Source organism: Mustela nigripes, chromosome 13 (assembly GCF_022355385.1).
Source record: "Mustela nigripes isolate SB6536 chromosome 13, MUSNIG.SB6536, whole genome shotgun sequence".
In the NCBI taxonomy this organism is placed as follows: Eukaryota; Metazoa; Chordata; class Mammalia; order Carnivora; family Mustelidae; genus Mustela; species Mustela nigripes.
In genome coordinates this window covers 130,613,157-130,640,844 of record NC_081569.1, presented here as the reverse complement: position 1 = coordinate 130,640,844, position 27,688 = coordinate 130,613,157, and the positions used below count along the sequence as shown (strand labels likewise).

General features: G+C 52.5%; 1 protein-coding gene across 1 annotated transcript in view; it reads right to left on the bottom strand.

The window, feature by feature from the left end:
- The window catches only part of LTBP2 (latent transforming growth factor beta binding protein 2), a 100,702-nt gene extending 94,914 nt beyond the window's left edge, over positions 1–5,788 (bottom strand). Inside the window, exon 1 of the mRNA XM_059373746.1 lies at positions 5,009–5,788. Within this exon, the coding sequence (XP_059229729.1) occupies positions 5,009–5,502 (494 nt within the window). The 5' untranslated portion in view covers positions 5,503–5,788. The remainder of the gene's footprint in view (positions 1–5,008) is intronic.
- Positions 5,789–27,688: the final 21,900 nt, after the last annotated feature.

Here is a 27,688-nt window from a genome sequence, read left to right as displayed (position 1 = left end):
GGTGACAAGTCCTCTTAGAGACTTAGGAGGTCTTCAAAAGGAAACAGACTTCATACCTGGGAGTTTTCTAAGAACTAGGGTCCGTTAGCTCCCAGAAAGCACAGACAGAGGGGCCCAATTGGCTGGAAGGTCATGGCGTGGAGCCCAGCCCAAAGAGGCCGCCTGAGCCAGCTGTCACCCCAGATGCCCTCGGGACAGCTTTGTAGCTGACTAGAGGAGGTGGCAGCTGGCCTCCCGCCTGCCAGTGGTAGAGCCCTCAGGGGTCTCGGGAACCTGGTTGTAATCAAAGGCGGCCAGGCTGGGGCTGGAAGAGCCCTCGAGAGGGATTCAGGAGAGTTCTTTCAAGGCCAATATTAGAATCTTTTGCAGAGGACCAGGAAGTGGAAGATGACCATTCAGCTGGGCGATGACCATTCAGCGGGCTCTGGCTAGCTAGAGAGAGCAAGTGAAACTGACTAGCTGGGACATATCCGACTCGATGGTTCTGACTCCGTGGAACATACCACCATGAGACCATACGAGCCCAACCTTCCAGGTGACTCCTCTCAGCAAACATCTGCTCGGGAGCCAGCATCACTGTCCAGCCCTTGGGTTGGACAGCCTGGAAGAGCTGCTGGCCCACCTCAGATATGATCATACTGGCCCTTTGTTAATGGCTGCTCCTAACTGTCCTCCATTGGCCTCTATGAAGCTGGCCAGGCCCCCACCTGCCTGTGCTGTCCAACTGCCCCATTCCCCTGTCCCTGTCTCTATAACCTTCCACAACCAAGGCTATGACCCTCCAAGGCTACAGAATGTGTTGTCCTGCAAAGGCACCCCATAGGGACACATTTTGATGCCTTTGCTTAAACTGCTCTCTGCCTAGAATGCCTTTCCTCTCTTTGCAGATTGAAATTCTTTGTGTACTCCAAGACTTCCAGAGCCAATGTGACCTCCTTTGTGAAAACCTCCCCTGATCTATCCTCTGCCTTCCCCATCCCCCATCCACTGCAATCATTAGTCCCAACAGTCCCAGGTTACTGGTCCTATGTGTCCCCATCCTGACTATCTTAAGAATTCTTTTTTACCCCTCTTTGTGTCTAACACAATGCCTGACACGTGGTATACATTTAATACTACTTTGTTTCACTTAATCCACTGTTTCCCAAATAATGGATGAGCCACACCCAGGCTAGGAAATGGGGTTTTAGGTTTCCACAACCACAGCATTCAGCACTGTGAGTCACATGGTGAGAAAGCAATCCCCTTTTCAGTGATCTTTCTAGCCTGATTAGATCAGTCAAAAAAAAAAATCTGTCTGAGGTTGGGTCGCCATGCCAGGACCTTCTCCCAACACATGCCAGTCTCCCTTTTCCAGAGGAAGAATACACCACACCGTTGAGCTTCCTAAGATAGGGGTGTCTGACTAGAATTTGACAACATTTTCTTTTTATTTCAATTTTCCTACAATTACCTTCTATTTTATGACAAGTGGTATTATTTTCAACTATGATAGTGATACAAAGTATCCTTGAAAAATGAATTTATTTCTGTATAAAAAGGAGTCAAGCACTGTTTGCAATAGCAAACAACAAAAAAAGTAAATCATCTAAATGTTCAAAAACAGGAGGGTAGATAAACTGTAGTATATTCAGACAGTGGCATACTATACCACAGTTAAAATGAATAAATGTGGGCTGATTATATTAACGTGGCTAAACTCAAAAATCTAATGAGGAGGGAGAGAGCAAATTGTAAGAGGATGACAGAGTATGGTATCACTTATCTGAGTTTAAAATATGCAAAGCAATATTGTGTATTTTATGGAGGCATGCATCTGTAGTCATAGTGTAAAAACATGCTTTGGAATGATGAGTAAATTCAGGGTAGCGGTTAACTCTGGGAAGAGAGAGGCAACTTTATGGAGGGATTTTCAACTAAAAAAATCAAAAGCAAAATATGCCAAAATATTAAGGTTTGAAGAATTCTGGATTGTTAGTTATATTATTTCCAATACTTTTTTATATGTTTGTACAAAACCTCATAATATAAAATACTTTAAAATAGATAAAATACGAAATCCTGCTATTTTTACAAGTGTATAAATTTTTTTTTTTAAGATTTTTTCTTTATTTATCTGACAGAGATCACAAGTAGGCAGAGAGGCAGAGAGAGAGGAGGAAGCAGGCTACCTGCAGAGCAGAAAGCCCGATGTGGGGCTCGATCCCAGGACCCTGGGATCATGACCTGAGCCGAAGGCAGAGGCTTAACCCACTGAGCCACCCAGGTGCCCCAAGTGTATAAATTTTTTTAAAAATAATAGAACAAGAGGGAAAAGATCAAGGAAAATATGAAAGTATTAGGCTGTGAGGTTAGTTCAAGAAAGACTGAATACTGTGAAACAATGGCTTTAAAACTCCCCTGTGGACCATAAATTCCATTAGTGCCGGATCTGTGTCGGCTGTGGTTACTACGTATCCCACACACCAGCACTGTGCCTGACCCATGCTTAATAAATATTCGTTGTGTGCAGTAAATCCGCACTACATGCAAGTTCTGTGAGGACACTGGCTGTGTTCGCCTCTGCTGTATCTCCATGGTCCAGCAAAGTCCCTGGCATACAGGAGGCTTTTCAAATATTTGTTGAATGAATGAACAATCGCTTATAGTAGTGCTGCAGTTCCAAGCTTCACCAGCAGGTGGCACTTGGCCCTTGGCCCTGAGCAGCCCACTAGGCAATTGCCAGAGAGGTCCGCCTGGCCAGAAGCCATTAGCCAGAATGGGCCTGCGTAGAGAAAGCAGATGGACAAGACTCTACTCGGCTCACTTGGAGTGGTTGCGTGGACTGCCAGAGGAACCCACCCTTAACCAAAGCTGCAGAAAAGAATCTGCGGGAGGAGCCAAACATGTGATTTCGATGTGTGTACCTGTGTATGACAGGTGCCTAGGGGTGGCACCCAGCCTTTGTCCTTATACCCCTGTGCACACATACCAGCTTTATTGTGGTAACAATCTGCTTTGCACATCCCCGCCTCATTTTACAACTTCTAATAGTGCACCCTTCCACTCCCAGCCTCCACTATTCTACCTTCCCCCAGCTTACACCTAAATGCCTATGCTGTAAGCTCCTCCACAATCTGCCCAACCTATGCCTCCAGCCTCACGCCAATGGCTTCGCTACACCAGGCTGCCGTCCTGCCCCTAGGCCAGTGTCAACAACGAGAAGCCCTCATCCTTGGGCAGTGCTGCGCCTGGGACCCAAGTCCCTCCACTTGCTTCCTCTTGCTTCCCCACATACTGCCCATCGAGCCCAAGGGGCTCCAGCTCCTCAGCCATAACTGTCCCATTTCCTTATGCTTAATAGGAAGCTGCCATTACTAGTAAGCACGTTCGCCGGTACACATCTGTTCATCTCCCCAACTCCATTTTAAGTTATGGAGCTGCTCTCTTGGCAGGAACAATGCCTCTGTCTCTGAACCCCCATTCCCTGTCCCAGGTTCTGCACACTTGCTCTTAGGAAGCACGCATTCACTTGCACATGTCAGGAAAGGAAAAAACTGAAACACAGCCCGTGGTCCATTAACACCTGTTGACTGATCCTGTGTGTAAGCAGCTTGGCAGCGCCTGGGTCTGCTCTCTGCCTGCTTTAAGCGGGGTCTTCCTGGGGCAGCAGGGAGTTCATTCACTTGCTTAAAGGATACTTAAGGAGTATCGACTGTATGCAGGCACTGTTCTAGGCACTAGTAACACAACAATACACAAAACAAAGCCTCTGTTTTTGTAGAATTGACATTGGTGTGGGCTGGGAGACCAGACCAGAAATGCAGACAGGTAGAGCGTGTGAAGGGAGAGAGGATGGGGCAGAAGTAGTCCCAGCAGACCTGTCTGAGCAGAGATCTGAATGAAGGGAGGCACTCCTGAGGAAACAGGAAGAGTTCGGCACCCACGGAAAACCTGGAGCAGAAGGCCACCAGGTGCACCGTCCTCCAGGGTAGAGCTGAGGGTACTGGGGTCCTTGATGTGCACTGGGACTAAAATCAACTGGTAAATTGAGCCCAGGCCATAAAGGGCTGCCAGAGCCCTTCCCAGCCTTTCCCATCCTGCCCTCCTCCAGCCGCGCACTGCGCCGGGCTCCCTTTGCCCGCCATTCTGGAGACACATGGCATACCCAGACAAGGCCAAGTGCCCTTCAGCCATGGGGATCCCGGACTGGGTACGGGGTTGTATCTGAGCTTCCCGACGCTGCAAGGGCGCCCCCAGCGGGCAGCAGGGGTGCTGGGTGGGGGGAAGCAAATCGCCGGGCTGGGGGACAGTCCCCCTGCAGATTGCGCGAGTCGCGCTGACACCTAGCTGCACAGGCGCACACACAGACCCACTCTCCTACGGACCCACTGTGCCACAGCTACAGCGCGAGCGGGCTTCCGGCCCATGCCCCCTCCCAGGAGCAGCCTCGCGCGGGCCCAGCCCGACCTGAGTCCCAGCTCGTGTACTTGTAGCCAAGTTCAGGATTCGCGGCCAGCCCCCTTCCCGGAGATGCATCTGCCTTGGCACTCTGGAGCCTCGACGTCCACCTACCTGCGCTCTGAGCCCGTTCAACACTTTGGGGGCCTCAGGCGACAGGAAAGCCCACCCCGCTGCCCCCTCGGGGCTCCCTCTCGGATCCCCGCAGCGCTGCGGGCGGGAGTCTGCGGGCGCGGGTTAGCGGAGGGCAGCCCAAAGCACGGCGCCTTGGGAAAAGATCTAACGTCAGGTCTCGGCGAACTGGTACGAAAGGGTGAGGGTGGTGTTTCTCTTTGCCCTCAACTCTTTGAAAAGTGGGTCAGATCTCGGAGCCTCAGCTTGGGGACCCCGGTGCTTTTCCTTGCAGTCCTGAGGCCGCCTTGGTCCCGGAGGAACCAAAGGCACGAGCCCGGGGCCCTCTCCTCTCGCCTGCACATCCTTCCACTAATGAACACATGGAGACCCGCCCTCGCTCCCTCCGCACTCCCCACCCCGCCCCGACCCCCAGGCTTTTCTCTGCAGTGCTCACCCCGTAAGCCGCCCTCGAGGAGGGGTTGGGGGCGCAGCCCCGGGCCGCTGGAGGGTTCCCAGGCGCGGGAGAGCCGGGGCGGCCCGGGCGCGGGCTGCGGGCTGCTGCTGGCCCGAGGGACTGCTTCTCCAGGTCTGCGCAGGTGGCTGGGCTCGCCGCGGCTGCTGCGCGCGGGGCGGCCTCCTAGTCAGAGCGTCCGCGGGCCTCCGGGGACTCCCCCAGCCGGGTTGGGCCCGCTCCGTGGGCGGCAAGCCCGGGACTGGCGCGTCCTGCTCTCGGAACAGACTGTACACCTTGGCTGCAGTCGCTGCAGGGTGACTGCCCCCGGGGCGCCGCAGCCGGTTCGCGTCCCTGCCAGCCAACTCGTATCTTCCCACCGGGTCCCTCTGAGCATGGCCCATGCCCACGAAGAGAGCCAGGGTGAGGGCCAGGAAGCCCGCGCAGGGGTTCAGTAGGGCGCGCCCGGGGCAGCGGTGGGTGGTCGGGGGCCTCATGGCGCCGGGGGCGATTGGAGAGCCGCGAGCGGGGTGGGAGAACGACCCCTGGAGCTTGCGGCGGTCGCGCTCTGCTCCCCGGCCGGCGGCCCGCTTCTCCCAGTCTAGGGGCTCCCAGTCAGCCTTCCCGGGGCGAGGGCTGGGCGGTGTGAGCGGTCGCCGGGCTGCGCGCCCCGAGTCTGGCGTCCGCTGGTCTCCAGCCGGGCGCGTACCGCCGCTGCACCTTCGCGCCTTCTCCCGTCTCTGCAGCCTTCTGAAGGGGAGCCGGACGCTTTTATTTTTGGAAACCTCCCCCTGTTTTTTCGTCTCTTTTATCTACACCATGCCCCCTCCTCGGAGGGACAGCTCAGCCCCCTCATTACGGGAGAGGGAGAGAGAAATTCCAGCAACACCCACTTTGGCACCGGGAAGCGAGCGGGCGGCGAAGGGGGGTTAACCCGTGAGGAGCTGGGGGCAGCTCAGGGCGGACCCGACGGCTGGCAGGGGAGACGGTGCCCGCTGGGACGGGGGCACCTGGTCACCTGTCTCTCATCCTGGTTAAGCTCGAACTGCTGACCTGCCCCGGGCTTATCTCCTGCCCTTAGCCTCTGGGACAAATTCCCGGTTGCGTGACCAAGGCTGCAGCCTCGAAGGTCTCAAGGAGGCCAGGAGAGGTACTAAGATTGGGAAGACAGAGCCGGGCCCCAAGGACCGCGCCCGACTCCTTCGCTTCCCGCCCCGGCCACTAGGGGCGCCCGCTCTGGGGTCGGCGCGCGCTGGGGAGCGCGGGGCCGTGGGGCGGGGGCAGCGCGGGGAGCTCGCCTCCCCCTCGCCGCCCCAGGGTGCGTGAGCTTGGAAGGTCGCCGGGGGGCGCGCGCCCTCTAGTGGAGCATGCTGCGTCCTCCGCCACCTTGCAGCCGCCGCCCGCCGTCTGCGCTCCTAGATCTTACTCCTTTTCCGGCTGCGTCAGGGTCCGAGAGAGGCCTGGGGCGGCGATGGCGGATCCTGGAAGAGATACCATCTTTGTAACAGAGGATCACGTGTCGTGTAGACACGAGGATCTTGAGTAAGGTCACACCAGGAAACGGCGTGTGTCCAAAAAGGGAATGAAATGATGGCCTCCTGCTTCGGGCTCAGAAGCCTGTTCCCCGGGGCTCCCTCGGAAATGTCCCACAGGAGGGGGCAGGGGTTCGATGAGGCTCTGATTGACCCGGTGCGTGCTCACACCTTATACCGTCAGCGAGGGGGCTGGGGTGCAAGACAAGATGGCTGACTGCTACCCATCTGACTGCCTCCAACAATGAGCTCATCATTCACACCATGACCCCCTGCCCTCAAGCCTGAGGGCCTGGCCAGCATGATGTCCCCAGTGCATTTCCACTGCCTACTGTTTCCTAGAAAGGAAGAGTGACCTCCTACGCTGCCAAAGGATGGGCACCGCTAATACCTGGTGTTGACCTGTGACCTCTGATTTCAACGAGCCAACAGAGTGGCCTTCTCTCTCATCTGTTTCGCCTCTTGCAGCCTCCTCTCTGCCCCTTGAACAAGCCACACTTATGCCCACTGTCCTCTCATCAGAACACTTCTCTCCAAGATGTGTTACAGAATTGGCTCTTCATGGTTTCCTCTCTCAACTCAAATATCACCCACCTCCTGGAGTGGCCATCCCCGAGCCTCCCATCTAAAGCAGCCCACCCCTGTGTACCACATCACACCATTTCACCCTCCTTGCTCTAATGCCAGTTGAAAGTATCTTCTTTATTTATTTACCTGTATAACTGACTTAGGGAATGGGCTGAACTTGGAGAGGGGCTGTGAGGACAGAGCTATGTTTCTTTCCCCTCCGTGCCTTCAACCATGGTATGGTGAATTTCCCTACTCCACCTTTAATGACATCTCAAGTGGAGTCCTTGGCTTGCCCATCCCTACCACCACAAGAACAGTCTCTTCCATAATTAAGACCGACTTTCAGGCACTAAAAAGTCTGGTCCTGTCCAAATCAAAACCTCAGCCAGTTTAATCAAGCTTCCATCCAATTTAATACTCCTTACCCCCCACCCTCCCTGGGCCTAGCCCCTGGCCCAAGATCCTATGGTGGGGAGTAGACACGGTCTGGTTTTGTTTTTTAAGATTTACTTGTTTATTTGAGAGAGAGAGAAAGAGAGAGCAGAGGGGGAGGGAGAGAATCTCCAGCAGACTTCCCGCTGAGCACAGAGCCTGGCACCGGGCTGGATCTCATGATCCTGAGATCGTGACCTGAGCCAAAAATCAAGAGGCGGACACTCAACTGACTGAGCCACCTAGGCGCCCCTCGCATGGTCTGTTTTTCTAACCTCCCTTCTCTGCTGTGGCTCCCCCATGTCAGGGTCAGGGGAGACGTGTTAGAGGACCAGTGGCAAAACCCTACGTGACAGGTGCCCTTGGCTGGCAGGTGCCAAGTGCTTGTTCTTTCACGGGCACATCTGTGGGCTCTTGGGAGTCTCCCTGTGGGACCTCCACCCTGCGATGGCCAGCCTCTTACAGACTCCTATATTTCCCGCTTCTCATGGGACTGCCGCCCCCCACCCCCCATGGCAAACCCCTGGTGACTTAGCTGCTCCTCACTCTGCCGTAGAAGCCACTCCAGCCAGGATCCACAGTCCGAGTTCTCCAGACAGGGAGTGCACACAAGCCTCTTCAGTTGTGCGAACCCTCAATTCCTAAAGACTCGTGTTGGGTTCTCCTTAGAAGTTTCTTGCTGTGCCTTGGGGGCACTGGGGATGCTTGCAACTTCCAGCAACTCAGACAGCATCCAGGGAGGGAGAGTTACGGGGAGTCATGCTAGTCTCCTCTTCTTGGAAGCCCCCAAGTGCAATGACTGGTTCTTTTGGGGCTTGGTTTGCGCTGAGGAGTGGCCTCGGGGGGAATCTCAGCCTTGCCTACTCATGTAACAGTTCCCTACCTCAACAACTTCCTTCGATCCCTTTCATGTATAGACTGGAATCCGGGGATGTGGCGCAAGTGTGGTTGAACCAGTTCTGCCTTTAGGAAGGTGTCTAGTACTTCTCTTTGGAATGTGAGAATATTCAGTCCTTATTGTTCTACTCTCTGCAGCCTCAGCAGAAATTCAAAGATCACAGAAGAATCCTGTTCAACAACCTATAAAATCATGTCTGACTTCCCCAGCCATGACAATAGCTCCAAAGGAATAGATGTCTTGTCTGCCTGGCTCACCAGAGTTTCCCCAGAACCTAGGACAGTGCTTGACTCTAACAGACAACCAAAAAATATGTGTGCCACGGTTGACTAAGTAAATGGATGGCAGCATGACTCCATCACGTAAAAAGGGCTGGTATCATTAGACCCACTTTAAGAAAGAAATACTGAGTTTCTGGTGGTAGTTACTGGTCCAAGTTCATGTGCTTGCTGCCTCCAAGGCTGGTCTGAAGGATCTCCTTGAATCTTGTGCCTTGTATTTTGAGATGAATGCCATGTGAGTTTCCAGAATGTTCAGTTCTCTCCCTGAGACACTGCACCTTCCTGGCTTTGGGAAAACCTCAGCTCCACACTCACCCCCTTGCCCTGTTACCCACCCTACCCTTCAGCATGGGTGCCCCCTTCCTCTTCCCACTACCTGCCCCATCCCTTCAGGAGCTGCTGTCTTCATCCCTCAATGCTCACCTCTGAGCCCCAGGAGCCTCCCAAGGCCAGAAACCTTGGCGTCATCTTCGTCCCTGAGCTATTTTTTCCTCCCATGTGTCCAAGTCATTATTACTGCTCCGTCTCCTCCGTCTGCACTTCTGGAAGGCTGCCGCCCATTCAGCCTCTCACCGCTGGCCTGGGCCAAAACCCTCATGCAGACACACTTCCCTCACCACTAGGCGCCCCGCCCACTCCTCCGTGAGTACAAGTGGTCCTTGGAAATTCCCACCCTGCTCTCCAGGGGCTGCAGCCCGGCTGATCTCCTCTGAGGACTCTCCTTCTGCCCCACCCTGGTGCCATCCTCCTGCCCCGGCTCCCACTTACCGCCCATCACTCCCTCCCTTGTAACTGTTGGGACCTGTTGCTGCAGCAATTTTGAATCTCCAATCCCATAAACACTTGAGCTTTTTGTTTGTTTTTCTTTTCTATAGCTGCCAAAACTTATGCAGCCTCCGATGGTCCAAGCACGGTGCTAAGCATGTTACATAAATTGGCTCATTTAACGAAATAAAGGAGGCATTATGATTTCTACACGGACAAAGGAGGAAACTGAGGCTGGGAATGGCTCCTGGCTTGTTGGTAAATAACGGATGCAGGATGCAAGCTTAGACCATTTGCCACCCAAGCCCAAGCTTGTCAGCATCCGACATGTTGTTTTCGCCCCAGGCCTGTGCCCCAGCAGCCCTCCTCACAGCTGAAGGGGTATCTTTCCCGGCCCCTCTGCTCCTGGCACCACCTGAGACCCTCCACTGTACATTCCCAATGCCCTCTTCCCTGCCTGCAAGCCCACAGTCAAACTCCCTGGTGATATGGAGTTACCAGAACCTTCTCTCCTCCTTTACCCTTCTTGCCTGGTACTAGAAGGGGGGCGAACTGTGTCCAGCCTGACCCCTGACTCACCATGTGTCACGTCCTCACCCCTGATCCCAGCTTCCTCCCCAGTGAGGCAGAGAATGCTGCCCAGCCAACTCACCCATCTCTTGGGGTCCAGGGAAGGAAATCATCTCTGGAAAGCCCTGCAGAGAGAGACGGAAGGAACTGATAAAGGATTCCTGGGGGGGGTGGGGGGGTGGGGGAGATGGGCTGGGTGGCTCAGTGGGTTAAGCCTCTCTGCCTTCAGTTCAAGTCATGATCCCGGGGTCCTGGGATCGAGTCCCACATGGGGCTCTCTGCTTAGCAGGGAGCCTGCTTCCCCCTCTTTCTGCCTATTTGTGATCTCTGTCTCTCAAATAAATAAATAAAATCTTAAAAAAAAAAAAAAAAGGATTCCTGCAGGAAAGGTTTGCTGGGACACATGCACCACACAAGGGGCTGGAGAGCGGCTGGACACCCAGCGCAGCCTGTTCACTCTCCCATGTCTTGTTGGCATAATACTCGCAGCCACGTGGCTACCAGAACTTAAACTAAGTTGGTAAATAAGGACCAACCACAAGGGATGAATTTCTGTTCCCTTTGCTGAGACCCAGACTTCCAACAGAATTCCAGGCATTTTTCTTCCTTGGAAGTGACTGGACCTCCAGCCCCGAATTCCTCTCCCCAGGAGAGCTTATTCCCCTGTTCAGAACAAATAACACATTTCCTTGTTAATCAGTGGGCAGAACAGCCGAAGGAAGGCTGACTGGGCCCCTGGCCTTCCAGGCTGGAGCAGCTCGGGCTCAGATGTCCCCACGCAGACCCTGGGCAGAGCTGGGACCTCGGCGCTGCACCACCGCAGCCTCCAGTTCAGAAGGTGGGGGCCGTACCGAGAGGCTCCAGCTTGCTCCTGCATGAGGCCTTCAGGGCCCACGGGGGCTGCCAAGACCCTTCTACCTCAGACACCGTGGTGGCCTGGCCTCCCTCAGAGCTCACGGCCACCCACCCCGCCTTGGTCGGCCGGTGCCATCTTCTCCAGGTGGGCGCGAATGCTTCTGCCTTCTGTGCACCGGGCTCAGCTCTCAGCTATTTTGTCATCTGAAAATGGAAACAAAGATGCTCTTCTGGCCACCTCCACCTTCAGGGAGAATGAGATAACCAGCCCGGCTAACCTGTGTGTGTGTGTCGCGGGGGGCGGTGGGGTGGCGGCAATTACTGCTACTCTATCTGCCAGCGGGTATTTCCCGAGTGCTTAAAATGCACCAGGCGTGGTACTCTTCCCAGACATTTTCTCATTTACTTCTCGCAGTGATCTTAGGAAGGAAGCCTTCCTATTTCATTAGCACATGATGAAATGAAGGCTCAGAGAGGCAAAACAGCTTACCCGCCGTCACAGAGTTGGTAAGTGGCCACGCTAGGTTTCATTCCTTGTTTGTCAGGCTCCAGCCTCCAGAGGAGCATCGCTCTGGAAACGTACCACAGGGTGCAGTTCCCTGGGAACTGGAAACATTCCTGGCTGTGTGTGGTGTGTGTGGTGGTGGTGGGGGGTTGCTGATGGCCACTTGGACCCCTGTCACAAGAGAGACCCCACCAAGCACATCCCCACTCCTCAGGTCTGTTTCCAGCCAGGTATGCATTATGGGTCAAGGGCAGGACAAGGGCAGATCAAAGTCATCACGGGGAGTCTCAGTGAATCTGATTCCCTCCCATGGAGGAGAAGGAAGGAAATCAAGCTAGGAAATCAAGCTTCCCCTACATCAAATCGGTTTCAACTGCTAAAGGAAGGCTCATCTCGACCCTCAGCTTTTCTCTTTGGAAAAGAAAGTGCCCTAAATAGAACACCTGTGTGCCCCTGCGTGGTATAGACGTTGTAATTCCCATTTCACAAACCCAGAGGGGAAGATTCTTGCTCAAGGTCAGACAGCTAGGAGTCGAGCCAGAAGTCAGCCAGAAAGTCTGAAGGGCCCCCAGCCCCCTGCTGCTTCTGCTGCAGCACACTGCTCTTGCTCCAGGATGCCCTGCAATGATGTGAAAATGCAGTTCTTCAAAATAGTAGGCTGTACTCTGTTTCTCTTCATTTCTAGTCTCTGATACAAGAGTGGGCTGATCTATCTGCAAGCTCTGTGCATTTAGCTAAAGCTCGGATATTTCCTCCTTACCTGCATAAATTCCTTCAGCCTCTGCCTTGAGTGGAATCTTCTAGAATTCCTGGGGGATGAGACCTAGCAGACTCTCTGAAGACCTGAGCAGGAAAACAATGAGAGCAGCCTGGAAAGCCTCCTCCTTTTTAATTCGGTCTGATAAGATCACAGGGGCTTCGAGTGCTCCACCGGGCAGGGGTGGGGGGTGGGAATTGGATGGGGAGGAATCTCATCTTATATTACCTGTTCAAAATCTCCAGGGAGAAAAGTCCTGTGGGCCAAAGGACTGTGCCAACCTCTCCAGGATTCTGGAATGGCTGTGCTGGACTTTGAGGACAAGGCTATCACCGGGGTCTCCCGGCCTGTTCCCATGTTGGTTCCCCACTGGGATGCAGTGGCAGCCCTCATACCCCAAAGGAGAGGAGTTGTGGAGACAGAGAACAGAAGCTGCTACAGGGTGATTTCCAGAATCCGCTCTTTCCCCGGAGGCCAGTAAGCAGCCTTCCTTGCTTTCTTCATCAGGACAAAGCAAGGGGGTAACATCTTCTGCCATCACCTCTTGACTCCGTTGTCCCCTGGATCATATGCTGAGAATGGAGACACCCCATGAGGTTTTCCCTGGTGGCCCCAATACTCTAGTCTCTAGGACCCCAAGCCCTTGGGGACAGGCCTGGACCTTAAAGCTTTCCAAGACAAGGCCCAGACACCCGGCTGGGGAGTGGGAGAGGAGGGGCAGCCAGATCCCAAGGGGCCCCAGCCTGCCTGCATGACTCACTCCTTGTTTCCGTCCACTCTGGTCTGAGTGTCTTGGCCCAGGGGCCTCCAGGAGGTTGTAACACAGGCTGGCCCCTCGCCCATCGGGGCTCAGCAGACAGAAATTAAAGATCTCACTGCTCAGGAACTCACACAGACAGCAAAGGCATGCTCTGGGCTCTGCCTCACCAGACCAGACCTCAGGCCGGAGGAGGCTGATGGCCAAGGGAGGAAGGAAAGGCGTCTCCGGCTCCTCCTCCTCCTCTCTGCCCCTCACATCCAGGCATGAAGGTCTGGCCACTGCCCACTGTCTTCTCATTCCTCAGGTCATCCCCTGAAGACGGTGGTGTCCCCCGCCCTCCTCAGCTCTGCCACTCTCCTCCCAACCCTGCCTGAGGAAACGGGGAAGACACAGACTTGGAAACAACTCCCCGGGCATTTTCTGACAGCAGAATTCTAATCAGGCCTCTCGCCTGCTCAACAGCCCTCAATGATTCCCCAGGGCCCCACCAATCAAGTCCCAAACTTCTCACTAGGCCTGGCACACGAGCTTGTCTCTTCTATGTCCCCTCGTGTCTGCGGGTATTCAGCACAGTCCTACTTGCTCAGAAGTCCGCCCCCAGTTGACTCTCCCATGTCTCCTCACCCAAATACTTTGGGCCACGCCATTTCCTTCACCTAGAATATTCTTCCCGCCCTGCCTACCTGTCCTTCAACTCCTATCCCAGAGGCCACTGCTTCCAAGAAGACTTCCCAGAAGCCCCACTCCACCCCGAGTCTAGAAAGCCAGCTCCCTCCCCTGGAGGCCTGTAACTCTCAGTGTACCCCACTCCACCCTGCATGAGTAGGCCACAGCTGCCAGTCGTCAGCCGTGGGAAATACCTGGGGCTTTGGAGCTCTGCTCTATGCTGTCATTTACCAGCTTTGTGTCCTGGTTAAAGTGACTGAGCCTTTTGGAAACACGATTTCCTTACCAATAAAATAGAAATTGTAAGAGCTGTCTTTGTAGGGCGCCTGGGTGGCTCAGTGGGTTAAGCCTCTGCCTTTGGCTCAGGTCATGATCTCAGGGTCCTGGGATCGAGTCCCGCACTGGGCTCTTTGCTCAGCAGGGAGCCTGCTTCCCTCCCCCACCACCCTCTCGCCTGTCTCTCTGTCTACTTGTGATCTCTCTCTCTCTCTCTGTCAAATAAATAAATAAACAAAATGTTAAAAAAGAAAAAAAAAAAAAGAGTTGTCTTTCTAAGCATCGCATCTAGATAGGGCAACTCTATTTACCAACCACACAAACTTTAGGCAGAACGGATTGGACCAGAGATAAGCACCTGACCCAAGGGAGCCCTTTCATGAGTGGTCAGGGGCCTAAGACCTCTGTGGTCGGACTTGAATGCAGGCATCATTGGTTACTGGGAAAACCAGATTCTGTGTTAGACATTTGAACAAACAGATTTTTCTTTGACAACCAGGCCCTGGGATTAAAACAGAACAAGCGAGTCCCAGTTCTTAAAAGCTTATAGTCCAAGTGGGTTCATATAACCAAAGATATAGAGCCAGACAGGTAGCATGACTTGTGTGAGGTCACACGGCTAGTCAGAAACGCAGAGAGGGCTAGGGCTCAGGTCTCTGGACCCAGGTTTAGTCCAGGGTGCCTGGCCCCTGCTCTAGTCTCAGAGGCACGTGGCCCTGAGCAGATTGCCTGAAGAAGACCAAAGAGCCGCTTGCCCCACATCAACCTGTTCTGGCCCAGCTTTTGCACAAAGGGCTCCACCCTTCAAGGCAGCGCTTAAAAGATAAGGTCAGATCAAGGCAGGGAGTGCAGACGCTGGTTCTCTTCCCCCATGTAGTCCCCGTGTCCCCCTGGGCCTGCCCTTTTGCTCTTTCAGATGTCAGTTTCCTCATCTCTAAAAGGAGGGGCTTTTACTGGATGAACTCAAATTCAATGTCAACACTAAGATTTTGATTTGAGGCGCAGACAGACAAGCGGTCGGTGTGGGTCCAAGAAGTGTAGGACCCAGAGTGTGAACGCCAGAGGGGACTTCCCGGAGAACTCAGCCAGCCCACTCCTTCAATATACAGTTGAGGAAACTGAGGCCCAAAGGAGGAGAGATGCTTGTCAAGGTCACATGAGTGGTGATTGGCAGCCTTGGCTCTTGAACCACGGTCTCCTGCCTCCCAGACCTCTCAACTCTTTCTTTCAACTCCCTCAAGAAGCTGGGAGCTATCTGGCTGTCTCAGCCAGGAAAGCACAGAGTGGCTGTGCATGTCAGCAGCTGGGCCTCAGAGCCTGGGAACATCTCTGATAGGGTGAGAGCAAGTGCCAAAGCTGGGGGCCAGGGAGGGCGTATTGGAGATAAGCTGTCAGCATCTCTTCTCTTCCAGTTGGCAAGAAGAAACTGAGAAGGGTCCATGATGATTGAAGGAAAACAGCCCCCCTTCTGATTGGGCCATTGCTCCATGGAGGGGCTGGTGTCTCTCTCTTTCTTTCCTACACACACACACACACACACACACACACACACACACACACTGTCCTCCCCTGCCTAGCTGCTGAAAATTGCCACTCCACATCCTTGGTCTCAAGATGTGTACTGATATTCTTAGGGGCACTACTTGGTGGGGCCTGGAATTTCTTTCACTGCCAGAGATGTCTCCAAGCATCTGCCTACCTTCTAATGCTCACCCTGTCATGATCCCTCCCATTCTACAAACATTTTTGAGCATCTAGTATGTGTCTAGGTGCTGCGCTAGGCACTAGGGCTGGGTAGGACATCCTCACTGCCAAGGTCATGGTGAATGCTTCAGTAGGGGAATTAACAGTTTCTCGGGCTCACTGAAGAAGAACTTCTTACCAGGCAGGGTGGCAGTTGGCTAGGAAGAGTTTCTCAGAGTCTTGACTTTGCCACAAATCTTGAAGACTAAAGGAGAGCTCACCACATAGGGGAGGGGAATGTGCCGAGGACAGGCGCTGCATATGCAAAGGCAGGGTGTGAGATGAAGCCTGGGTTACTGGGGGAAATTTCAAGTAGCTCTTGTGGCTAGGGTTTCAATAGGAACAGAAGTTACAGAAGGGGAAATGAGGCTGGAGGGGTAGGCTGGCATCAATTCATAGGGGGCTTAGCTCTAGTCCGCTCTAGACATTGAGCAGAAAGATGAACCTGTTCCCCACATCCAAAGCCATCACCCTGGAGGGCACAGACTATCTGGAATTCTGAAACGGATGTCCTCTGGTCAATAGCAGGGGGTCATTTGTGTGGGGAGGAAGCAGCGTACTTGCAATCTCTGTCAATACCCCCAAAGCCACCCCAAGTAAACACCAACGGACATAAAGCCCATGAGCCTGCCATGCTCCAGCCCTGCTTCCAACCAGTCTGTTCCCCACATGGCTCCACTTTCATAGAAATTATGGAGCTACCAACTCAGCAGGTTTGCCCTGTCTCTGGGCTCCTACTGCCATGGCCCATCAACCCTTTCCAATCCTTTCCCTAAGTAGTTCCCCAAATTGCCCACTCTCTCTGGACCCAGATTTTCCCAGAGACTCAGCCCCCCTCCCCCGCCCAAGTCAGTCTTCTGTCCTCCAGTCTCGTTCTTGCTGGCTCTCAGATTCCTCTCCAGTCCCAGAAATTCATGTTGTTGAGGTTAGGTCATGCCTAAATATCATAATATACATCTCCAAGCCCCACTCTGCAGCCTCCAGCTTGGCTTTGCCCTATGGATAGATAAGCCATATGTGCTTGACGTCAAATAGAGAGCTGGGGAGGGCCTTGTGTATTTCAGCCACCATTCATTAATCATCCCTTTGTCAGGCATCGGGGTTGCCAAGAAGAAGAAGGCTTAGCCTCTATCCTCAAGGAGCGTCCAGCATAGGAGGAAAGGCAGCACCACCTATCACAGTGAGTGCCATGACTGAGATGAGTTCAAAATGCAACGTGAATATAAGGACAGAGCCTTCCAGGCTGGAAGTATGGGACAGTTGGTCAGGGAAGGTCCTACCTACGGTGCTGTCTGAGCAGGGTCTGGAAGACAGGCCAGGTTTCAGCCTGGAGAAGGAGGAAAGCGTAGTGAGGAGTAGGCACAATAGGGAATACCAGAGCCACGCTTACAAAAATAAAACCACAGTAGAGTCTACCGCATTTCCTTTTTCAACGGAGTTGAAAGAGAGATTTTTGCCAGAGTTTTGAATGGGAGTCAAGTGAAATTCACATGAATTTCAATGTGGAGTCAAGTGAAATTCACATGAGATTCAATGTGGATAGGCTGGAGAAATGCAGAGACTACAGTAATGCAGATAAATATGTGTGTAGATGTTGAAACCATCATTCCTGCATTGAGGGATAGGTGAAGATTGTTGAGATCTACAGTAGCCTGTGAGCCAGGCCTGGCACCTTCCCAAGACTGCTCACAATCTGGATGAAGTCAGAAAAAGCATTTTTATCAAATTTTCACATGACACAGGACTGGAGGAATAAATGATAAAAACTGGATGATAGAAGCAAGATATAAACTGATCTAGATAAATTGAGATTTAATAGAGATAAGCGAAGAAGTCTTGCATCTTGGTCCAAAATAAGTAATAATTAAAGGATGAGGGATAGTTGCTTTGATAGCAGTTCATGTGAAATAACTTTATTTGGGCAGAGTGTTGTGGGGAGGGGCAGAGGCTGTTGAAAAGGGAGATCCTGGTTAACTACTGGTTTGAAATAAACTAACAGTACAAACTTCTAAAAGGCCTGGTGCCATCTTGGACAAAATCCAGGGCTTAGAGTAGGAAGGGTAACAGTGTACTCCAGGCTAGGCAGATTGTTTAATGCTGCTGCCACATTTTAGATGACTTGTTACAACTCAGCAGCATGTCTAGGAGAAGGTCACCTGAACGGAGATAAATACAACTGAGGAGGAGTACTTGAGATGCTGGAGAAAAGTCTGGCAACGTTCATCTGTTTGCAAGATTACTGGGTAAGAGAGGGATATAGTTGTTCTGCGTTTGCATTAGGCATAGAGGGTTAACTACAGTAACAACCTCAAAACGGTATGTGAATTTTTTTTAAAGATTTTATTTATTTATTTGAAAGAGATCACAAGTAGGCAGAGAGGTAGGCAGAGAGAGAGGAGGAAGCAGGCTCCCTGCTAAGCAGAGAGCCCGATGCAGGACTCGATCCCAGGATCCTGAGATCATGACCTAAGCCGAAAGCAGAGGCTTAACCCACTGAGCCACCCAGGCACCCTGGTATGTGAATTTTTGTGCATGTCAAGATAAGACTCAAATTCCCAAGGTCATGCAGGTTCCTAGGATCCTTCCATCATGGAGCTCCAGTACAGAGATTCCAATCCTCCCTCCCATTCAGCCAATAGATAGAAGAGAAAAAAAAAATGTGGAGGATTACACAGGGCTTTTCAGGCAATGTCTGGAAGAGGCAAGTACCATTCCGTCCACATTCCAGTGATGAGAACCCCATCACACGATCACACCTGACAACAAAGGAGGCTGGAAAACGTGTGGCTGGGAGAAAAAGGCAGTGGGTGTGGGCTTTAGAGTCATGGACTTGGAGGAGACTGCCTTAGGAGTGACAAGAGTTCAGAGTTTAATGTATCCACACGAAGACTTGCACATAAGTAACGTAGACTTCGCAGCATCATTCATAAAAACCAAGGGTTACCAACGACTAAATGCCCATCAACTGGTGAAATCTGGTATATCTACACCGTGAAAGGCTACTCATTGGTGACAAGGAGTGGGCTGCCAACACATGTCGCTATGGGGATGGACCTCAACAACGTTATGCTCCGTGACAAAAATCAGCCACATCACCATACGCTGTATGCTTCCATTTGTGTAAATATCCGAAAAAGGCAAAGCTATAGAGACAAAGCAGATCCCAGGGACCCAGATGGGAGAAGCAGGAGGGAAGTTCACAGTAAGTGGGCACAAGAGATCTTATTGGGGCGATAAAAGGGTTCTAAAACTGAGTGGTGGTGGCGGTTGTACAACTGGGTAGAATTTACTAAAAAATAATTGAATTCTTCATTTGAAAACAGTGAATTACAGTACATATTAGTATCCCTCAATAATTTTTTTTTTTTGAGTTAAAGGTTTAGTGCTTTGAGGTTGAGGGAAGGAAAATAATCCTGCAAAGATAATAAGAAGATCCAAAGTGGAAGAAGGAAGTGGCACAGAATCCAGGGAAGGAGAAGATTTAAAAAAGGGATGCCTGGCGGCTCTAATCAAAGTTACTGAAATGTCGCATCACATCAAAGTCAATAGTGTTTTCTCTGCCACAGCAGAGTTCACAGTGTTGTTCCCGGTCCTGGATCAGGTACCAGAAAAAACACAGATTTCCACTGACAATAGATCCAACTTTTGGAGTGGGCTAACAGCAAGACAGATCCCATCACTGAGTAATGAAAGACGGGCTGGATGGACATCGTAGAAAGGATTTCCGCATGGGAAGAAGACCTCTAAGGAAGGCCCAAGTTTGGGAAGGGCCCAGGGTTTATTAAAGATTTGATTACCTCCTTTTGCCCAAGGCCTCCTCTCCACTCTCATCCTTGGGGTCCTCAACTCAGACACTGAGAGTGGCCCACTGAGAAAGCAAGAGCGATTCTGCCTCCTGAAACCCTAGGCATCCCAGAGCCACTGAGGACAGTCGTCTGTACAAAAATGGGTTTCACCAACATCAATGCAGGGAACTGAGTAATCCTGGGAGACCAGGGGAAAACAGGCTGAAGAGCAAGAGATGACACCAGAGGATTAGTGCTCATTTTTATTTATTTATTTGTTTGTTTTTAAAGATTTTACTTATTTATTTGACAGACAGAGATCACAAGTAGGCAGAGAGACAGGCAGAGAGAGAGGGGGAAGCAGGCTCCCCACTGTGCAGAGAGCCTGACGTGGGGCTCGATCCCAGGACCCTGGGATCATGACCTGAGCCGAAGGCAGAGGCTTTAGGCCACTGAGCCACCCAGGCGCCCCATTAGTGGTCATTTTTAAATCACATTTGTCCACCACCCCCCAGAATTCAGACATGGGAGGGAGAGATTGAAAGATGAAGTTCATGGTAGCCGTGTGGGGGGTCTCCAAGGTAGGAAGAAGAGGAGGAGGAAATGAAACACAAATGTGAACGCACATCTTCTGAGGGGCAAAAGGGAGCTGGGGACCCACCATGTGAGAGGATGGGAAGAATTTAATGTCGCTTTCTTAACTGGAGCATTGTTTGTGTGATGCCCCATCTTTGTTACCTGTCAAAATGGCCTTCATGGTGTAGATATAAAAGCCAACATCTAGAAGTTGGACGAATTTTTCCTTCAAGGGCTTGGAAAGCTGTGTGAAGCTTCTGGATGGCTGACTTGCCATGGTCATGGCAGAAGCTCTTGGCATTGCTCCAACCTAAACTCTGATTCCATTCAGGATTCCAGAAGGAATCCTTCTTCGCTCCTAAATGCACCTGACAAGCTACGGAGCCACCTGATCACCCAAACAGACACTCAAGAGGCAATTCATTCATCCAGAAAATGCTTGTCGGGCATCTTCTATGTGTCCAGCCCCCTCACAGAGCTTGGAGTCTGTTCACTTTGAGGTACAAGGAGGCCTGGCCCACAGCTCCGGGGAATATACTGATCCATGTGGGTAACAGCTGGAGAAAGGCAAGCGAAGTGTGTGCTTCTGAGTCTGCCTCTCGGAATCAAACTTAGACGTCCTTCTCGTCTCTGGACAAGAACCACACAGCTGCAGAAGTGAGGAGGAAGGAGGGGACAGCACCAGAAGCACGGGTCAGCTAGAGGTAGTGGCTTCCAAACTTGGTGAGCACAGCTCACAGTAAGAAGGATACCCTACAGGGGCACGTGGGTGGCCCAGTGGGTTAAAGCCTCTGCCTTCTGCTCAAGTCATGATCCCAGGGTCCTGGGATCGAGGCCCACGTCGGGCTCTCTGCTCAGAGGGGAGCCTGCTTCCCCCTCTCTCTCTCTGCTTGCCTCTCTGCAGGGAGACAGATGTTTCTCTCTCTGTCAAATAAAGAAATAAAATCTAAAAAAAAAAAAAAGAAGAAGAAGAAGAGGAGCACCCTACAGCACGGTTCCCCTTGCTACGACCAATGCACTCTCATTTTTTCTCTCCTGGAATGCCAGTGTGACTCACCACATCCACATTGTTTTCACAACCCACAAATGTGCTTTAACACTCACCTAGGCTAGAGGTCTATATGGGCTCAACCATTGTGGCCCTGAATAAGTCAGATAACTCGGCCAATCAAGGTGGCAGGTTGTTTAGAAGCGACTGGGATGGTCCTTGGATTATGCCCCAGAAGAAAGGTCTTCAGCCCCTCAGCCTGGACAAAAGGAGTCAAAGGAAAATTGTATCTGGTCTTCATATGTATTAAGATGTTTATTTATTTAATGCAGAGACGAGGTGAGGATTTATTCTTCGTGCTTGCTGAGGACTCTGTGAAGGGAAGTTCAGATGTTAGTTCAACACAGGATTTGTAGGTGAGTACACGTGGGGAGAAAGGGCAGCAAGAGATTTATACCCGAAAAAAGGTTGTGTGACATTGCTCCCGTTAAAGGCAAGGGAAAAACAGAGATCCTTAAAGGCTGGTTAAATTCTTGTCAATCTGGAATGGTTTTAATGTTTTTTCCAGAAGACGGGCAGGGGCTACTAGCTTGAGGTGGTCTCCTCCAGCCCTTAGCTGTCATGACCTCTCAGTTCGCCCCAACAAACCCATCCATGGCCTTTCACGCTGGCTCGGTGCTAGCCGAGGAAGGTGGGGCTCGATTTGTAGGAGCCCCGAGCAACAAGGCCTCCCAGTTTCCAGACCCAGAAAGAGAGCCAGGGCCAGGGCAAGTCGGAGAGGGAGGACCCTTGGGGGTGGGAGAGGGGAGAAGGGGGCACACTTCGTGCCAAGCACTCCAGACTGGGTGAGAAAGCCAGGGCGCTGGGGCTGCGGCCCGGGAAGAGCACCCCTAGCAGGCCATGAGCTCAGTGGTGGGTGGGAGACTGGTCTGGTTCCTGTTGTACCTGCACTAATGAGCTGGAAGTGGCCGGAAACAGCCCAGCATGGGAATGCCAGCAAAGGGAAGGCCCTCCCCCTGCCAGCTGGACAGGAGAGGATTGAGCGGGGCCAGAGGGGGGGGGCGGGACAGAACCCATCCCCCTCTCCACACCCCGAATTCTCAAGCTGGAGGCTGAGACTTCCAGAAGGGACTTGGGAGGTCAGGGCAAATCAGCCTCCTGGGGGAATGAGGCCTCCTGGGGGAAAGGGGATTAGCAAGATGCCAAGGGTCGGTGGCATAGGGGGAGAGAGGGCCAAGGGACCACAGAGGCACTCTGCCAACCCTGTGGAGGGTAAAAGCCCCAGGGGGGTCATGAGCTGTAGCCACAGCCCCGAGGAGAGAGACTGAACAGAGGCAAAGCCTGCAAGGTCGACTGACTTAATCAGCGCGGGCAGAATGGGTGAGTCCCCCTCCCTACCCCCAACCCTGCCGGGGCAGCAGAAATGGACGCAAGTATTCACAGACTGTAAACACCAAGAGGGACAGGGTTCGTCCGTCTGGGTCTGCAGGGACCTGGCTAGGCCTGGCAGGGGAAGGGCAGGGCCGAAATAGCGGCCTGAGCCTGGAGTTCTCTGCAGTGAACTGTCCAGAGGCCCAGGAGGAAGGGTCACTGTGGGAGCTCCACAACCAGTCACAAAGTCCCACTTGAGCCAGGAGCTGGCCACAGCCCCAGATGGCTCGCTCCTGCAGGGATCCAGCATCCACGAACCCAATCTTGGCATTTCTGTTTGGACCCTAGGCGTGGCGCTAGAGTGTGGGGGAGCCCACTCTGCCTCCTAGTATCGGTGGGGCCCGGGCAGTGGGACAAATACTTATGGAGCATCCACATGAACCTTTCGTATGGTCCCTCCCAGTGGTTTCCATGGGGCCCTTAGCCCTACTCTGTTTCTGGTATGCAAAAGTTGTACCAGAAGCAGAAGCCTGTGGGTCCGGTCTGACCTGTGGGCTCCTTGTTCAGCGCTGGCTGCCCAGAATTGAGGCAGTGACCAGGGACAAGTCACCTCTTGTCTTGGGGCCCCAGTTTATCCACCTGAAACACGAGACCAAGTCAGCTCTGTATGCGATGATTTTCATTGGTACAGCCTTTCCCTCGGCCTGTGGTTGTCATGGGAACAGCCCAAGTCAAAGGTGGACCCAGCAGGCAGGAGGTCCCCCGCTAGCCTCTGACTAAGGAAAACTTTGTTCATTTGTCAGCCAAGCAGCCCTCCTCTTGCTTATTCTGATAACAGCATCCCTCTTCCTTTACGGATTTGCCCTTCTCTCTTCTAGATCATTCTAATGGGGCAGCCAGTTGCAACACCTGCCACGGGGCACATGACCCAAACTGGCCAGTCAGATTCTCAGGGTCAAGCCTGACCCTGAAGCAGAGACACACAATTAGAACTGGATCATCCAATGGCAGTTTCCAAAAAAGACATAATCTGAGGAGCTCCTGGGGCTGAGCCCTGTCGCTGCCTAGATACCTTCTGGGTACCTACCTATTTAATTCTTATTTCTATTTTGTTTGCTCCTGAAATCGCCCTGGGAACTCCACTCTCTTTTTTTATTTTTATTTTTTTCTTATGTACAAATTAGAGTTCTTGTTGTTGCTTGCAACCAAAGAACCCTAATTTACACCCAAAGCAAGAAAGAGAGGCCAGGTGCATTAGGTGGTGGGCCCCTCCTCTCTGCAGACCTCATTTCTCTGTGGTCCCAGGGCAGCTGGCTCAGCTCTGCAGTAGCACCCGGTTCGTGTAGGAGACCTGGGAGTTAGCATCTGTTTGCTCGACAGGATTGGGAACATCAACCACTAATGACATCTGTATTCTAGATACACCTGGTTCACCGTCTCGCATGCTATCGGTGCTCAGTTTCATCACTTCAAGACCTTACAGCTCAAAGCAGGTGACTCCAGTAGGGACAAGACTTTACAAGTATCAGGGGGTAATACGTGGAGGGCAGATATAATCAGCCGCTGAACAGAGGCTGGGACAAGGCGATTCCCAGTGCATGCAAGTGATGAGTGCTGATGAGTGCTGGGAAGAAGGGCTCAGAGCTCATTGCAGGGTTTGGGGGAAGGCCTGGCTGTCCCCCCAAATATCCCTTCTACCTCTTCATGAATACTTCTCATTTCTGGGACAAGAGGCATAGGCACTCAGTTAACACTTAGATATAGGGCTGGAAGCACATCTACCCTTGGGAAAGTGAAAACAATGTTTCATTCACTCTGAAGTGTGAAGGATGGGTATAGAGCATTCCCCCGAGAGTAGACCTGGATGGGAGAAAGAGGGTTGGGAACATAAAAGTTTCCAGGGCGTGGAGAGTACAAACGAGTCTCCAGGTAGAACCAGAGCAGGAGCAAGGGCCGGGAAAGAAGGGCCAGTAAAGTTATGGGACACACACCGGCTTTCATGGCAAGTTCTGGAAGCTGACTCAAGCAAACTTAAGTGGGGAGAAAGAAAGTACCCTGTATCTTTTGCATAAAGGAGGTGAAGGGAGTTGGAGGAGGTGTTCAACAGGCAGATCTGGGAAGCCAGGAGCCAGGGCAGCTCCAGAAGTCTGGGGCACAGGAACCCAGAGGCTGGCTGGCTTGGGTGATTCCAAGCTGATTGTTTTCTGCGGCCAACAGTGCAGTCAGATTCCCCCAGGAGAGAGTCTGACGAGCGTACCTGGGGTCCTGTGCCTACCCTTTGGGCGTGGAGAGGTGGGAGTGTGTCCATGGCTGACAGCCCCACTGGAATGGGTACAATGGATTTCCCCAAAGGAAAACTGAGTTTCCTTTATCTGAGGAAGGGAAATGAGTGGTGGACATATGCACACAACAGATGTTCACTACACATGGCATGTCAATTTAGAGCAGAGGGAGATGAGTGGGGTGGGGTATGGGAATCGCCAGGACACTCCAGAATCTGCCACGGGAGCCAAGCTTCTGACTCCAGCCCTGAATTTCATCTCCCTCTCCCCCTATAAAAGCAAGCTCAAGGAAAGAACCCTGTTTCTGTTCTTGACAGCTCGATAGAATTGTCTCCTTAGCTTCCAGTCACGCTCGGCTCCTGCTAGAGTAATTACCACCCACCTGTTCTCCATGCAAGAATTCACAGCCAGTGGACACACATCTGGCCTGCAAAAGACATGCTTGGGAGTCTCCCAGGCTGCTCGGAACAGGCTGGGGACAGCACAGGGTCAGCCACTAATTCAAAGGCAAGGAAACAGCTGGCCTGAGAGTCATGCTCACTGTGTCCCGAGAGGCTGCCCATCCCTCCCCCAACACAGACAGCTTGATGGATGTGTGTCAGGTGTGACCTGGGATGAGCAAAACCCCTGGGATTCAATACAAGGTCCTGTCATCCCCACCCCCGCCTGCTTCTCCAGTGGTAGAGGAGACCGTTACCCTGTCTTTGTTAGGGTTCCTTTATTTTTCCTCCCATTCTGTCCACACTACTCCCTTCTGAGCACCCAGAAGTTAGGAGAATTCCAGGTAAGATTCCAACAGGCGAATCAGAAATATTTTGGTGGTGAAAGTAACTGCGTCCACATTTTAAAGATGTGAGTACAGAATTGAATAGGCCCAATCCTTGAGGCCCATGGTTTTCAAACTCTCTTTAAAAAAATCACAAAAATCTTCATGCAGTATTTCAACACTCAACAAATATTTATTGGATCCCTACTGTATGCCAGGAGCTGTGCGGGGGGATACAGCCTTGGACATATGGACACGGTTCCTGCCCCAGGGAGCTCCCAGTCTAGCAGAGCAGGCAGACATGGAACAAAAAACGAGGTCCAAGGATTGGTGATGGGTCACAATTGCATGAGAACGGTATAAGACTCACATGCCACTAGGTCGTCTAATACGGACTTGGGGGCCAGTGTTGGGGAAGGCAAACCCAAAATAGTGACATGTGAGCTGAGATCTGGTGGATACGTAGGAAAGAAGCAAAGAGATGGAGAGAAGAGGGGTCCAGGCCAAAGATACTATGAGAAAAATCCCAGAGGTAGGAAAGCACTTATGTTGGAGGAAATTGCCGAGAGTTGCCATAGTGAAGCGGGGCAAGTCGGGTAGGGGAGCAAGATGGCCATGGGATGCAGGGACCGGAATGCTGGGACCCTTGCAAAGCTCCAGGACAAAAGCAGGAAACTGAAGGGCTGCTCTAGCTGAGGAGGGACCAACGTCTTACTCCCTGCCAAATGCACACACACACATTCCCTTGCCTTGTGGCCACTGAGGCTTCTCAGGGGAACCACAGGGTTTATCAGAGCACAGCTTGGAAACTACTAATCCGGCCCTAGTTGCCATTTTCAGATGAGAAGAGTGAGACTTGGCAGTCACCCACCCCCAGTGCCCTCTCTGTCAACTCTGGGCACCTCACCCAGACTCCCTGGGGAGAGGCTGGCCGGATAGGATCTGGGGACAAACTCTGAGAACACTGCCCAACTCAATGTTGCAAGAAGGAGGGGACCGTCTCAGGGACCAGCCAGGGTTTGGGATGGGGGATGGGCCCCGAGGATGGGATTTTGCCCCTTGCCTGCCCTGGGACCCTGTCTCCCTCTATGCTGAGAGAGCCCCGCACAGCCAGGGCCCCTCCTCATCGTTCGTCAAGAGGCACAGGAAGGCCGCCTGCCAGGATAGCGGATCCCACTCGAGCTCCGGTCTCAACATTCCTCTCCACCCGGAGGTCAGGGTCAAGTGTGGGGTATTTTCCCAAGCCCTGGGGAATGGAGGCGCCTCCTGACATCTACAGTGACTGCCCCCAGCTAAAAGGGCAGCTACCGAGAAGTCAGTCTGGAAAGGAGAACAGTCAGCCCACTCTCAAAGCAGAGCTACCAGGGGCAGGGGGCAGGGGAGGAGGAGCCTGAAACATATCACCAACTTTAGGCCCAGAAAGCAGAAATATGAAGCTGGTGATTGGAAAGGGGGTGGGGGGTGCATGGCAGGAGTCTGAGCCGAGGCTGGAATTTTCCTGCCCCAACCCAGCTGGCCCTCATTGAACTAAACCTTAGGGTCTGGCCTCTCTTGAGACCCTCACTGGCCTGTCTGCAGCTCCTGGGCAGAAACCTGAAGACAGCAGCAGGACCAAGACCCCCCCAGCAAGGGCCAGGCAGGACACGCACTGCAGACCCCTTTGCAGCCCTGTAAAGAGGCAAAGGTCAAAGGGTTGGGAAGCTGGAAAGGTTCTGATGATGAAGGAGGAGGCAGAGGCAGTCCCCTCCGGCCAGATCAGGAGCAGCCCTGGAAAAAGAAATCTCTTGGGGTCCAGAAGGTGGTTTTGTCAGCCAAGGCTGGCCTGAGGCTAACCTGTACCACAACATCCTTCTTCCTGCCCGCTTCTCCCTCTCCCCCTTATCTGGACATGCTGCTCTGGGAGCATCGGCACCTGCCGTGCTGCCCTCTCCCCAGAGGAAAGCAAATATAGAGGAACAAGGGAACAGGTGTCAGAGGGTCTGAATTCAAATCCTAGCTGCTTCCCACTGTAACTGTGTGACCTTCAGCAAAGATCGCAACTTCTCTGAGAATCCACTTCCCCTTCTGTAAAAACTAGGATGAATAAAACCTACAGTAGGACTGCAGAAACGACCGGATGAGAAAATGAAAGTAAAGATTGTCGTTAGCTTTTATTTAGTGAGCCACGGGTAACCCCTAACAAGACAGGGAGAGAGGAGGGTGGACATTTGAATTTTCAAGATGGGGGTCCTGGACAAGTTGGGGAGCTTCCCAAGGTTTCATACGGCATTTCCAAGCTAGAGGCTGATCTGGATGATGGGTGGGT